Source organism: Sprattus sprattus, assembly GCF_963457725.1.
Source record: "Sprattus sprattus genome assembly, chromosome: 3".
In the NCBI taxonomy this organism is placed as follows: Eukaryota; Metazoa; Chordata; class Actinopteri; order Clupeiformes; family Clupeidae; genus Sprattus; species Sprattus sprattus.
Window position 1 is genome coordinate 30,254,515 of NC_137922.1, and position 14,230 is coordinate 30,268,744.

At 38.5% G+C, this 14,230-nt stretch overlaps 1 protein-coding gene across 1 annotated transcript in view; it reads right to left on the reverse strand.

Moving 5' to 3' along the window:
* Positions 1 to 272: 272 nt before the first annotated feature.
* The window catches only part of ryr2a (ryanodine receptor 2a (cardiac)), a gene marked incomplete at both ends in the record, with an annotated part of 129,784 nt that continues 115,826 nt past the window's right edge, over positions 273 to 14,230 (reverse strand). The window contains 15 exons of the mRNA XM_080835438.1: positions 273 to 368; positions 664 to 715; positions 1,898 to 1,998; positions 2,251 to 2,315; positions 2,519 to 2,675; positions 5,042 to 5,176; positions 6,894 to 7,040; positions 7,181 to 7,241; positions 7,665 to 7,798; positions 8,217 to 8,259; positions 12,157 to 12,287; positions 12,498 to 12,722; positions 12,958 to 13,044; positions 13,589 to 13,736; positions 13,837 to 13,904. Coding sequence (XP_080691564.1) covers positions 273 to 368; positions 664 to 715; positions 1,898 to 1,998; positions 2,251 to 2,315; positions 2,519 to 2,675; positions 5,042 to 5,176; positions 6,894 to 7,040; positions 7,181 to 7,241; positions 7,665 to 7,798; positions 8,217 to 8,259; positions 12,157 to 12,287; positions 12,498 to 12,722; positions 12,958 to 13,044; positions 13,589 to 13,736; positions 13,837 to 13,904 — 1,650 coding nt within the window. The remainder of the gene's footprint in view (positions 369 to 663; positions 716 to 1,897; positions 1,999 to 2,250; positions 2,316 to 2,518; positions 2,676 to 5,041; positions 5,177 to 6,893; positions 7,041 to 7,180; positions 7,242 to 7,664; positions 7,799 to 8,216; positions 8,260 to 12,156; positions 12,288 to 12,497; positions 12,723 to 12,957; positions 13,045 to 13,588; positions 13,737 to 13,836; positions 13,905 to 14,230) is intronic.

A 14,230-nucleotide genomic window follows, 5' to 3' on the forward strand; every position in this document is an offset into this window, starting at 1 on the left:
GTAGGTATATTTTCTTTTCTTCTCTTCATTTTCCCATCTTGCTTGTCAGCCTGTTTTTGCTTGTCAATGAGTTATTAAAGCAAAATGTAAAGATAAAGCATTCAGTCATTAAAACACAGTCTCTGTGCTCCAAACAGCACAGAAGGTTAATTATCCAGAATATCATGTATATACAGAGTCTGAAAAGCATTACAGACAGAAGGGAGGGGGCGAGGGGGGCTGAGAGGGGGCCTCTATGATGGCTCAGACAAGAAAAAGTGGAGTCTCAGGCCCTAGTTGAGCTGGTCTTCATACTGTTTACGGAAACAGTCTCCTGCAGGGAAAAACTCCCAGCAGCGCTCCTGGTACATTTTCCAGACATATGATTCCTGTCAGGCAAAATGAATGAACACACACTTGTTTATATATTCATGGGATCAACTATTTCAAAATAATTAGAAGGAAAATCAATTTTCTTTCTGTAGAACTTTATGGGTCAACTGAGTGCACTGCTAAATGTAATATTATAAGTATATGGAAATGGTGTCCTAATACAGGTTCCTAAATAATTATCCAGATACATTCCTGTAGTTTTATGTATTGTTTTAGGAAGGTTCGTGTACATAGTTTGAGTGTCTGTGTGCACCTAGATCTACTTTATTGATGGTGGAGGAAGCTCGTTACCTGTCCGGTGTGCTCTGTTTCATCTTTATTAATGAGATACATCACAAAAAATCTGTAAATGAGACAAAAATAGGTCACAGTTGAAACAATGACTCACAAGAGCCGTCCACAGCAGAATGTGCCATATTCATAATGGCAGATCAACTGGCAGATAAGTAAAGGTCTGGCTGTCATCCCAGTAACAATATTTCTCTTTAAAATATATGAGTTAAATATGAGCCAGTTTAACCTTTTCCCCACTACCACACATTTTCCTCATGTGTAGTCGTCATGAGCAAATCATACAAGCTTTCGATGAAGCTTATCCAATGAGCTCCTCAAATCATACAAGTATTCAATTAGGGGCGTCCACCGATCCCCTCAAAAGGTTCTTAGCTTTCTGCTGATGGAACTGGAAATATTGCTATTCAGTTGTTGTAAGACATTCACTCCTTATTTTGTATCTGCAACTCATTTTGGATGTGTACTCTGTCTGTCTCACTGAGACCTGAACAAATGGCATGTGCACCCCAGATAAAAGTGCTTCCTGCGGCCATTTTCTACTAAACAAACACGTCCAAAGATCTACTACACACACACGGCTATAATTGTCTTGTCACAGGTGTTAAAGGCAGTTGCAACCCTTTACTAAATTGAAACAGTCACTTTTTAATGCCATAAAAGAACTGTGGTTGCAACAAAATGTTGATTGATATGGCTCTTACGGAATATCAGTTCTTTCATTAAGACCATGCGTACCATATTGTTTTCCATTACAAAATGGCTCATCACAGTTATTTCCAAATCTAACTCCCGGCGTCTGGTCATTTCAGCGCATGTCTTCCCTATGGTATACCACATCTCCCCTACTGCACTCACACAGACACACAAGACAGGCAGCCTCTACACACACACAAGACTGGCAGCCCCTACTCACACACAAACGACTGGCAGCCTTTTCTCACACTCACACAAGACTGGCAGCCTCTACTCTCACACACACACAAGACCGGCAGCCTCTACTCACACACACACACACAAGACTGGCAGCCTCTACTCACACACAAACACAAGACCGGCAGCCTCTACTCACACACACACACAAGACCGGCAGCCTCTACTCACACACACACACACAAGACTGGCAGCCACTACTCACACACTAACACAAGACTGGCAGCCTCTACTCACACACACACACAAGACTGGCAGCCTCTACTCACACACACACACAAGACTGGCAGCCTCTACTCACAGATAGTTTGCCAAGTTGTGCTCCTGCAGGGTGTGTGTTTCAAAGCCATGAGGTACAGTATCAAAGTAGTCGTTCCCTATTCCACAGATGAAGCATTTGGTCTGAAACAAAAGGAAGGGTTGTTGGGCTGTTACTGGTTCATTGGTTTCCCAAACTAACCTTACAAGATGAAGACCTTTTGAAGTGTGCCAATAAAACACAAGAGGACATGAACATGTTCTGAACATGACCATTTGAATGTTCCTTGGCTATGTAAGAATCCCTATGCCATTACAAACTAAAGTATTTAAAAATGTATTGTCATAAGTAATTAACCTGAGTAATATATATAGAAATAATCAGTCAGTTCTCACCTCCATGTCCTCCTTCACCTGTTCTTGTTGGTCTCGCAGTTCACCAAAAGCATCGATTATGAGACCTGTAGGTACATGAATGAATAAATGGGAAAAAATGATGAATGATGAAAAAAGTGTTTTATTTATATCAGAGGCAAACATCATCTAAATGGGACATAATCCAATAATCTATCTACAGGTGATTTGGTCAATTTTGTTGGGAGATTAAGTCAGGACTTGGCAAGAGAAGAGAGACAAGAGATGCTAAATCCTTTCTTTTTCTCACCTTGAATGATGGCCAGCAGAATGACAATGACAAAAAAGAAGAAGGTGATGTCAAAGATGATGCGGTAGATCTCATATTCATCCCCCGCTGGATCCTCGATCTGGTCCCCGATGCCTCCTCCTGCCCGCACACCAACATACATGTGGAACATGTAGCACTGTGGACACACACACACACACACACACACAAACACACAGAGACACGCACACGCACACGCGCACACACACACACACACACACACACACACACACACACACACACACACACACACACACACACACAGAGACACGCACACGCACACACACATATACACACACAGTGTTAATTAGAGAAACATTTGAACTGATCCTTTACTTACATCAGCATCATACTTATGAATAATTAGTGATATGAAAATAAAACTTTTCAAAAGAAATGAAAAAAGAAAACTTCATAAGGATTATGTAATAAGAGAATCATGTGGGAAGGTATCCCAGGCGAAGTCAGTGCAGTGGCTGAGTGTCTGTGGTGGCTTCAGTGCAAACAAAAAAAAGCGCTAATTTGACCAGCCTATCCAACTCTAGTGCGGAAAGAATCTAGTATTAATCGCATAAACAAACAGCTGTTAACTGTTTAATTCAACTAGCACATGCTTTAACAGCTGCAACAAGTCTACTGTAGGCCGACAGGCTTCATAGTCTACTCACTGTAGTTAGCCCACTTAGGGTCATGGTCTACTCACTGTAGATAGCCCACTTAGGGTCATTGTTTCACACATCACACCATTGGGTTTATGTTGTTAAAACAAACCCTAGTAGGTCACAGAGGATTTTATACAGCATATTTTCACTTCCATTGAAATTTGTGAAAGACTTTGTTTGCTTTTGACCAGTGGTAACCCAATTCATTATAATATTAAAGTAACGGTACTTTACTTGAATTTTTATATGTCAATTTTCACTTTAACCCCACCATATTTACAAAATAAAATGTATTTTCCTTCAATATAATTGGCATCCTTGTCACTAAACAAATTAATGTGGTAGCCTAATGATGTTTGAACACAGAACCCACAGTAGTGGCATGTCTTTTGAACTTTTTGAAACATGAGGAGGCCCCAATCTGGGGGCAGGTGGTATTTAGGTTATGATACAGAGGGTTAAAACATGAGGAGGGTCAGGGGGTATATACGTAGGTTATGATACAGAGGGCACATTGCACATACTGTATTTCACAGATACCTTTATTCACGTTAAAAGTGAAAACCATCCAAAGACTATCCCAGGTAAATGTTTTTGCTAAGCTAAGGCTGACCCCTCTGCCTGTGCCTGCTGGCCCCTCTGCTTATGTGGAACCTGAGGTCCTGCTTTCTCAAAGGAAGCTGGTCTGAGCAGCTTTGTGAAGAGAATTTAGTAGATCACATTTAGTTAGGAGCTTTAAGTGTGATTCAGCAGTACTCTTAGTGGTAAGATAAATATGGTGTGATGATGTGAATATGGTCCCTGGTGTATCACTAACAAATATATATATAAGTAAAACTTGTCTTAAGCAGATGGTTGGGGATATTTCCACGGATCAAGTGTGCAAATATACCAATATTTAATCTGTATACCAAACCTTCATTACTTGCATACCAAAGTTCTTTACACAATACCACTGAGCGACCATTTTCCCTTTAAAAATATAAGACACCTTCCTACCCTCTACCTCCTTCTAGTAGTGATTTTGTCATGAGACAATGCCTACCTAAAGAAGACAGACTGGCAATCCACAGTCATCTGGCTGTATCATAAGAGTCACTAATCCCATATTTCCTCTTAAAGGGTTATTTTCTCCTACCATATAAAGACAAGAAGAATGGGAAACACTGGGCCCCATCTAGGGCTGTGCAGTGGTCCTCAGGCCTCTGGAACCTTCTCTATTACTTAGATCCACTATTTATGTTTTCCTTAGACCCCTCTAATAGAGTCCTTAATAGGGAACAGAAGCAGGAGGTTCAGTGCTATGGTTGGATGACTGAGCAGGATTAAGAGGAGTAGTGGTTGTTCTGTTGTGGAGTCTCCTGTCAATCAGAGAGGGCCGGAGAAAGAGCTGGTATCTACTTTCCCATTCCATTACCCAGGATGCATTATCACTTTGTAGAAATAGTTCTCTGGAATGACCCATGATTCTGGGTATATGTCAATCATCACACATCACTTTCCGTGAGTTTGAATCATGGTGTTTTGTGCACCATTGACTGAAATATGTGTAGAACACTTATTTATGAAGATACTTATTTAATCTACACTATCATGAATTCTAACTAAAACAGTTTCAATGTAAGGACATCCTGTATAATTAGCCTGTGAGTTAACTTCTGTAACTCAGAATAACTTCATAGTGATCCCAGCATTTTCATGTAATCAATCAGGTCTGTATTCCACTGGCTAAGTGTCTAATTCAGAGAAGGCACTCACTCTAAGCATGTCATCCGGTTCATGTCTGTTTAATTCACTCACTGTTAGCATGTCATCACACTTCATGTCTGTATAATTCACTCACTGTTAGCATGTCATCACACTTCATGTCTGGGGACTCCCCATCCTCACTCTTGTTGTAGAATTTGCGGAAGAAGTTGAAGGCCACCACAGTGTAGAGATAAACCACTACTGCAAGCAAACCGACTGTGAGGACCAGCTGACACCCACACACACCCACACACACCCACACACACCCACACCCACACACACACACACACACACACACACACACACACACACACACACACACACACACAGAAAGAGTAAGTACACAAATTAGGGATGCACATAGCTGCATGGTTGTGACATGTTATTATTCCCCAAAATATTGTCCACACTATTGTCCACAGATCCAATACACTTTTTCTCAAATTCAGAGAATTGCTCCTCACAGTCCTCTAACTGTTCGTACACAGTCCTGACTCTGTGAATAAGAACGTAGCTTAGTAGCTATGGCCAAGCCATAAACAATTCCAGCCAATCAACACGTTGCTTTAGGAGCATGGGATAGAGGGGTGTCATTTGATTAAATGTTCAAACCTTTCACCAGAATTGTTCATTGTCTAAATATTCCGGTAGTGAACTTTCCTCAGCTGGAGTAGAATTGACAGGATAGAATTACACATGTAACTTGCAGTGATGTTACTAAAGTATCCTTTTCATGCTAATTTCAGTTATACACAGGAAAGGATGTTAAACTACTTGTTCTATTGGCTGGGGACCTCCCACAGCAGACAACCCTCTCAATGTGACAATGTGCAAGTAATCATTACAACAACCTAGAATATGCAGGGAGTTCCATCGCAAAATCTCTATTTCCATAGAAAACAGAGCACCCCTAGAGCTGAAATTAGGCTTACCTTGGCCTACTGAGGATGACAGAAATCTACTGGCTCACAAGTCTTAGACGTGGTTCCTTTTAATTCCTTTTATTAATTATAAGTAGTGCTGTCAAACTATTAAAATATTTAATCGCGATTAATCGCATTTTTGTCATAGTTAACTCAAAATTAATCGCGATTAAATGAATCAAAATGAATCGCGATCGCAAATTTGTACCTATTCTAAATGTCCCTTCAATAATTTTTTTCCATCATTTTTATTTTATTTTAATGCTCTTATCAACATGGAAAAGTGGATTGGCTTGCTTTAAGCAATGTTTTATTTTATTGAAAAACAACATTGCCAAACAGGGCGGTACAAAATAAAATTATAAAGTGCACATTTAAGATAAACAAGGACTCAGCCTATAGTGCAGTTAATCCATGGCTTAATATGAGTTTTTTTCAAATTTGCTGTGAACATAGAAGTCAGGCCTCTTATTTCAAAAACAATAAACCGTAACAGTTAGGTTACCAATAAAAGGTAAGCCAACTACTTCTGTGCTTTCAACCAGCTGCCTGTTGACATTTTCAGACAACAGTGAAGCTCGCTTCTTTTGCACAACACAACTTTTAAAGGTAAACTTTCTATTCCGAAGCTTTTTATCATCAATTTCGCCGTATCGCGCTCATCATTCACTCAAACGTGACGTTAGCCTACTACACAGTTTTTTTTTTACAACGCGTTTATCGCGCGATAAATTTTTTTACGGCGTTAAAATGGGTTCGCGTTAACGCCGTTAATAACGCGTTAAACTGACAGCACTAATTATAAGGTCAACTAATCTTCACCAATCTAACTGCAATTGTTGAGAATTATCACCGCAAATTGACTAATTTATAAAATATTTATATATTTTTATTTCCATTTATATATTATATTGGATATCCAGCACTTTTTTGTGTTTGCATATAAAACAAACTTGCACCTTCACATAATGGCAAATGCATGTGTTAACTTGAATGCTATTTGCACATCACACAGCTGTTTACCTGCTTCCCATTGTGGGTTACAGAGGACAGGATGGTTCTCAAGGTCTTGAAGCCCATGGCAATGTCTAGGAGGTGAGCTGCAAAGAAGAAGTTGTTGTAGTGTCCCAGGATGGACATGGTCATGTACCAGGCCAGATAGAGGGAGGACTGGAAACACAATTGAGCATGAAGAGAGTAAGCACAGGGCCCCTTACTGAGAGGGAATCACAAGCAGGTCCATGAGTACTAGACAGAAAAGTGAAAGTAGTCAATGACATTGCAAAGAATTAACAAAGGGGTGTATTTACATTGTCTGTGAAGACGACTCCTAATTTCCAAATCTGGTACTTCAAATCAATGGAATTTATCCTGGAAAGGAGCAAGGGTGAGACATTCACAAAAGACATTCACAACAAACTAATCAGCCAAGTCTCCTCAGTCACTTCAAACGCATAAAGCCAATCTCTAAACATCAGTGATCGACATCATTTTTGCATTTAAAATCTCACAAATGAGATTGAAGACATCAGGAAATAAAGCGATGGGCAGCAAAAGTAAATCTATTCACAAGAAAGGTGGTAAAGAACCATTTGAATGCAGATCTGCAGGACTATTTTAAGTATTAATGTTGTAAAGCGTATATCTCTTTGCACTGATTGCATGTCTTTGTTTCACTCACACAGCCGCTCATTAACTGTCCTTCTTCACACACACACACACACACACTCCTACACACACACACACACACACACACACAAACACACACACACACGTCTTGTCTGTTTCACTCACACAGCCGCTAACGAACTGTCCTTCTTGGGCTTCCTCTTCTCATGCGCATCGCTGAAGTCCAGGGCAGCTTTGTCCATCCCCAGCAGCTCACTGATGCGGTCATGCCCATAGAACTCCCCATACTTGTCCATCACCTACAACACAGAAGAGAGAGACTGAGCTCCAGCGTCCTGGAGACCTTCCAGTAACTGCACTTCCTAAAGTCTCAATATTTGCCTGGATATGGTGCCTCAGTTTATGGTCTATCTCGAATCAATTAAAAGAAGGTCCACATACAGTATCTGTTTTCATATAGTGCCAATATAATGGACATGTGGGGATATTTGGAGCTTGGTGAGTGTGTTGAATGAATATACAGTACAGTACATATAGCATAGTGGGCTCGAGTGTCATATAGTATGCACAATTGACTGAAGGTAGGACTACAGACTACAGCAGTCCCAGGCTAATAACTTTGTTATTCTGAGTAGTAGGACTGCCTTGAAGCTTGTATATATGCAGAAAGTGTTGTTTTGACATTCTCTTAAAACTTTTGTCAGAATAAAGGCTTACCTTTCTTTTCACAAACTTATCCCAGTAATTATTAGGAAATGACCTAAAGAAAAAAGTTATTATTCGTTATGACATCACACAAAACATATGTAATAACCTATAAGGTAATTAATGTAATGAATAACATAAGTAATACAATGTCTGGAGAGATATCAAATTATGGTGGCGCATATAGGACAGCCATTGGATTGTTACCAGTCATTCAGCTTTAATCCTCCTTCATAGGTTCATTATCATTATTCAATATTGTTATACAGATTTTGTCACATTTTTTTTCGCATTTCATTTGTAAGCCGCTTTCAGCTCCACTGTGAATGTGAGAGGAATCTGTGGCGTTGGTCTGCCATCTAGTGGGCAGCCTGGAGTGTCTTTGACCTTTCTTTGACTTGATGGGTGTAAAAATAAGCATCCCAGGACATTATTGGTGAGAGATGATTGGTTAGCACTGAACTCAGGTCATTTGGAATGCTTGCCAGATAAAACATGTGTGAGGCTAGGGGAGCTAGGCTCACACAGTTCAATGTCAGTTAGTTCAGTTAGTTAGTAGCTTGTCACGAGTGAGGGGTTATTCAAATTGACTAAGTGAAATAACAATTTAGTTTCTCCTGGCCTTACAAACCAGTCATATGAGTGACAGTAATATGACTGTGTGTTGCTATGGTGATATGTGCCCTAACAGACCAGTCATATGAGTGACAGTAATATGACTATGTTGCTATGGTAATATGGGCCCTTACAGACCAGACATATGAGTAACAGTAATATGACTGTGTGTTGCTACACTGTAAAAAATGACCTTAAAATTCACAGTGGAATGGCGTAAAATCGTGACTTCAAAAAACTGTAAATAGAAATACAATAGAGTATTGCTTATTTCACAACATTTTTTGGTACAATACTAAACGGAATATAACTGTTAATTTTAAAGTAAGAATATGCATATTTCTTTATATAAATGTTATTTACACGAAGAAAAACTGTAATACAAGAAACAATGCAATGCGGTTTAAATTACAACCTGGTGGTGTTAAAATACTTAACGAAATATAAATGTTAATTTTAAAGTAAGATTATGCATATTTCTTTTTAGAAACGACATATGGCTGTAATTTTCAGGATGAAAAACTGTATTACAAGAAGCAATGCAATGCAGTTTGAATTACAACTTGCTGGTGTTAAAATACTAAACGAAATACAACTGTTAATTTTAAAGTATTTCTTTGTTGTTGTTTTTACAGGAAAAATCTGGCAGCTGAGTTGCCAGAATAATTCTGTAAAAAATACAGCCAAACCGTATAAACATCTTCACAGAACATAACATTGTAAACCAGTAAATGTAACATTGGATTTATGCTGATTTTGCATAACCGTTATGCTATAAAACCAATTATTTCAGTAAAATGTACATCCAGTTGTTGTCTATAGAGTACATGAAATCCCATTCAATTTCACTGAGAAATGCTTAAGTCTCATTATAACACTGTTATTCAACTAATTTTCAATGTATATTCCCCTATAAAATTATTTATAATATAATGTATTCAAATGCATTAATAACAGTTTGGACCAGGGCCTCAATTGAAGGGGTTGCAGCAGTGGCACTTGGGGGCGCTTAACCTTCCCCCCATAAACTGTGTCTGTCAGAAGTCTCTCAATTCCAGTTTCCACCACTCAAACACAGTTGTGTCCAGTGAAAACTGATATTACATTTTGAAAGGTGGCAAATGTTATATAATGCGTTGAAAAGGCAAAGTTTTCTCGATCATGGTGGGTATTATTTGTGGGGAAAATAGTAAGAATCTATAAAAGAAATGATATGCGTAACTTACATACACCATAGAAACTTAAAAAAAAAAACATTCAATGAAATGAAAAAGTTATTATTTTCTTGGGTATTTTTGTCATTTTTAGATTTACAATGATTGCTTTGTATGTTTGTTCATGTGACGAGACGGTACGATATGGCTAGTCTCTCAATTTGCCAAGATGCTGACAGTGGCAACAGCAGAGCGACCCTTTTCCAAATTGAAACTCATTAAGACCTACCTGAGCAGCAGGAGAGGCTGAATGGTCTGGCTATACTATCCATTGAAAAAGCAATAATGCATCACCACTTTAATGTTTGAAAGGCATCGTTTCGGCTTGCAGGCCTGCTGTGTACAGTCATCATGTCGGTCTTGACGTTCAGATTTTGCACCTAAACTAGCTATATCGTATTGTCTCGTCACCGGACAACAACATACATATTACCCAGAAATCAGTGCAAATCTTTAAATGACAAAATACCAAAGACTATAAGAACTTGTTCATTTCATTGAATCTTCTTTTAATAGTTTCTATAGAGTATGTAAGATAAGCATATCATTTTGTTATAGATTGTTACTTTTTTTACCAAAAATAATACCTACCATGATGTAGATACGTTTACCTTTTCAAGTCTCTAGCTAGCATTACACACCCCCTATGATGTATTACCAGGACTTCTCTGTCTTTATGCTGCTGAAACTGGAGTCATAGACTTCTGTCAGATGCAGTATAAGAGGGTGATGGCATTTATTCAGACATAATGTCTATGGGCCCCCAAGAACTGCGGGCCCAGGTTTAACCACACCTGCTGCACCCTTAAGTTAAGGCCCTGTTCCCAACTGTTATTAATACATTAAAATATCTTATTTTATAAAGAACTTTTAAGGGGACCTGCATGAAAAAACAGTAGAATAATAGTGTTATAATGAGACTGAAGCAGTTAAATAATGTTGTTTGCATGGTATTTCTCAGTGAAATTGAAGGAGATTTGATGTACAATAGACATCAACTGAATGTACATTTTACTGAAATAGCTGGTTTTATAGCATAACGGTCATGCAAAATCAGCATAAATCCAATGTTAAATGTACTGGTTTACAATGTAATATTATACATTATAAACTGTTAAAGATAAATATTGCTCTGTGAAGATGGTTACGATTTTGCAGTATTATTTACTGAATTATTCTGGCAACCACAGCTGCCAGTTTTTTCCAGTAAAAACAACAGGATTTGTTTTACAGTGTAGCATAGCAGTGATGTAAATATAGCTAAAGTTCAATGTTGAATATACAGGCTTAAAATGTTACATTTACTGAACAAACTTGTCCAATATAACATAACAGTGACGTAAATACTGCAAAAATTCAATGTTGAATATACAGGTTTAAAATGTTAAATGTACATGCTGCACTGTAAAGAGATTTACAGGTGGATGTATTCTTTACAGGATTGCTCTGGCAACTCAGCTGCCAGAATTTTCCTGTAAAAACGATGGCAGTTTTTTTACAGTGTATGGTGATATAGTCCCTAACAGACCAGTAATATGAGTGACAGTAATATGACTGTGTGTTGCTATGGTGATATGGGCCCTATCAGAGCAGTCATGTGAGTGACAGTAATATGACTGTGTGGTGTATGTGCCCTAACAGACCAGTCAAATGAATGACAGTAATATGACTTTGTATGGCTTTTGTGATATGGGCCCTTTTCTGAGCACACCTATTGAGATGAGTGGGACTGCTAATCCATCATGATCTATGCCAAATTCGTTTCCACTGAAAGTTCAAATATCAAATAGCGACACTTTCACAATATGATTAAGGTGATTTTATGTATGTTGAAAGTGTTATACAATTTTGATTATATGCATTACATCATTACAACAATCAAGTGCTTGTAGTGGAACTGGGAACATTATGGCAAAAAAAGTGGCAATATGAAACCACATGTTGGGGTTACTTGCTGTATATTTTGTATAATTGTTAATCATTTTTCTACAAGAGACTCCAGGGGTATAAGCACCTCTGACTGAGTAACATGTTGTTACACTATGGTGTGTTGATGTACAGTTCTAGCCAATAGGCTCTTCTGTGAAAGTATTTAACTTGACTAAGGGTATCTCCACACTCACTGAGTATTGATGACCAGCCTATCCCACTGGCCTTTGATGTCATCCTCTGAGGGTTGTTCAGTGATGTACAGGCCATCAAACTCCAGCTTTCTAGCCACCTCTTTTTCACGCTTGAAGATCACCAAGGGAACCTGAGGAGAGATTTGATTAAGCAAATAATGATAATGAACTTGACACAAGAACACAAACACATTATTCCCCTACCTGTGGCAGAACATAAAGTATATTGTAGATGTAACTCATACCTTGTTCCCATGAATCCTCAAACACTATGTGCAATTGAGCTGCCACTATATCTTTCTTAGTTGAACCAAGCAGAAACACATAGTTTAGACACCAACCTTCAGGCAGTAGTATCCTATGATGCAGAAGAAGGAGATGACGGTGTGCAGGATGGCAAGGATTCGCAGAGTGGGCTCCATGTAACCAGTACTTTCCTCCAGGACGAAGTGGACAGTCATAGTGCGATCGGGGTCGTCTTCACCCAGAGGATTCCAGTGGAGGCCTGCATCTACTGGGCTTCTCAAGACCTCCTTCTCCTCCACCACAGCCGAAGATGTAGACACCTATCAACAGAAATAGACAACATTTAACATTTTTTTTTGCCCAAGAATAAAACAAACCGTTTGTACTTATTTTGAATACAAACTATGATGAGGCTTTACATTTCTATATAGATTAAAATTATTTCAGATAAAATTTCAGATTGATTTCTAGTTTGGAATAATTTCATTACAATAGTATTCTCCTCTGCCTTGCTACAATAATGAATCATTTTGCTTTGGTCAATTCAAGGAATACCTTATAGAAGAGAAGGATAAAGTTGATGGCAAAAGCCACAAACAATGCCAACATCCTCATGTTGTAGAAGTTCCTGGCAAAGTAGTTCTGCAAAGGGTAAAGATAAATTTGCATTAGTCTTGAGAAGTAGTAAACTAGCTTTGGCATCACTGTGTTTTGTGTTAGCTAAAATGGTCTAAACAAGGGTCTGTTAAATGAATAAGTGCAGCTGTGACTGTATGATAGCCATCATGTAAAGCTTTAAAGCATACACCCTCAACTAAAGAATTGCATTTTGAATTGTGCTGGTATATTTCACAGAATAGTTATCAGAGGTTAAATGACCTACTTACTTTAAATTGTGAAAGATATGTATAATAAAGTGTATTGTTGATTTTAGAAATAGTTTTTGACTATAATGAACAGTCTGCCCTACGAGAATGGATATATTCAGGTGTGCATCCCAATTAGATAGTCAGTTATAGATAGTCCTTACTTTATTACTTGATTAGTAACAACACAGTCCCCAACAGGTCTACTCAACATAAAGTAGCTTTGTTTGTATGGTACCTCACTTGTAAGTGTCTTTGGACAAATGTGTCTGCCAAATGATTCAAATGTAAATGTAATGGCTCTCTTAGTGTTGTCTTACAAGAAGCTTCCTCTGGTAGATAATTATCTTTTTGAAGAGAGCCGATTCCTGCAGGTCTGGCTCGTCTGATTTAGTGACATGGATCGGTCTGACCCTCTGCTTTGGCTTTAGCTGCTTCTTTTCTTCTACTTTCTCCACATGCTCTCCTCTGAAACAAATAATGTGGATGTCTCATAGAATGATGGAGAAGGAAACATTATTTGAAATAGTTCCAAAAAGACGAAGATGACAGTGTGATGGGGACATACTCTGCTTTCTCTGGCTCTGACTTGATGGCTTCTGTTCCCTCTGTCTCCTCCTTTGAAGTTTCTTTAACCTAAAACACACAAGACAACTCACTGCCGAGGTATCCCATCAAACAAACAATGGATCACTGGAATGCTCTCATATCTCACTGCAGTATCACTTTGTGTCAGTTCATGGCCATTTACACAGATTCACAGATTCAATTTAAAAAGATATGTAACTTAAACCAAGTTACTGTGCTTCAGATTTTGGGTAGGTACTTCATTAAGCAACATGGATGCAGCTATATGCCTTTAGTCTACACTTATTCTACCATTGTCTTAAGTCTACACTTATTCTACCATTGTCTTAAGTCTACAATTATTCTACCCAGGGGCGTTTCTAGGATTCAAAGAA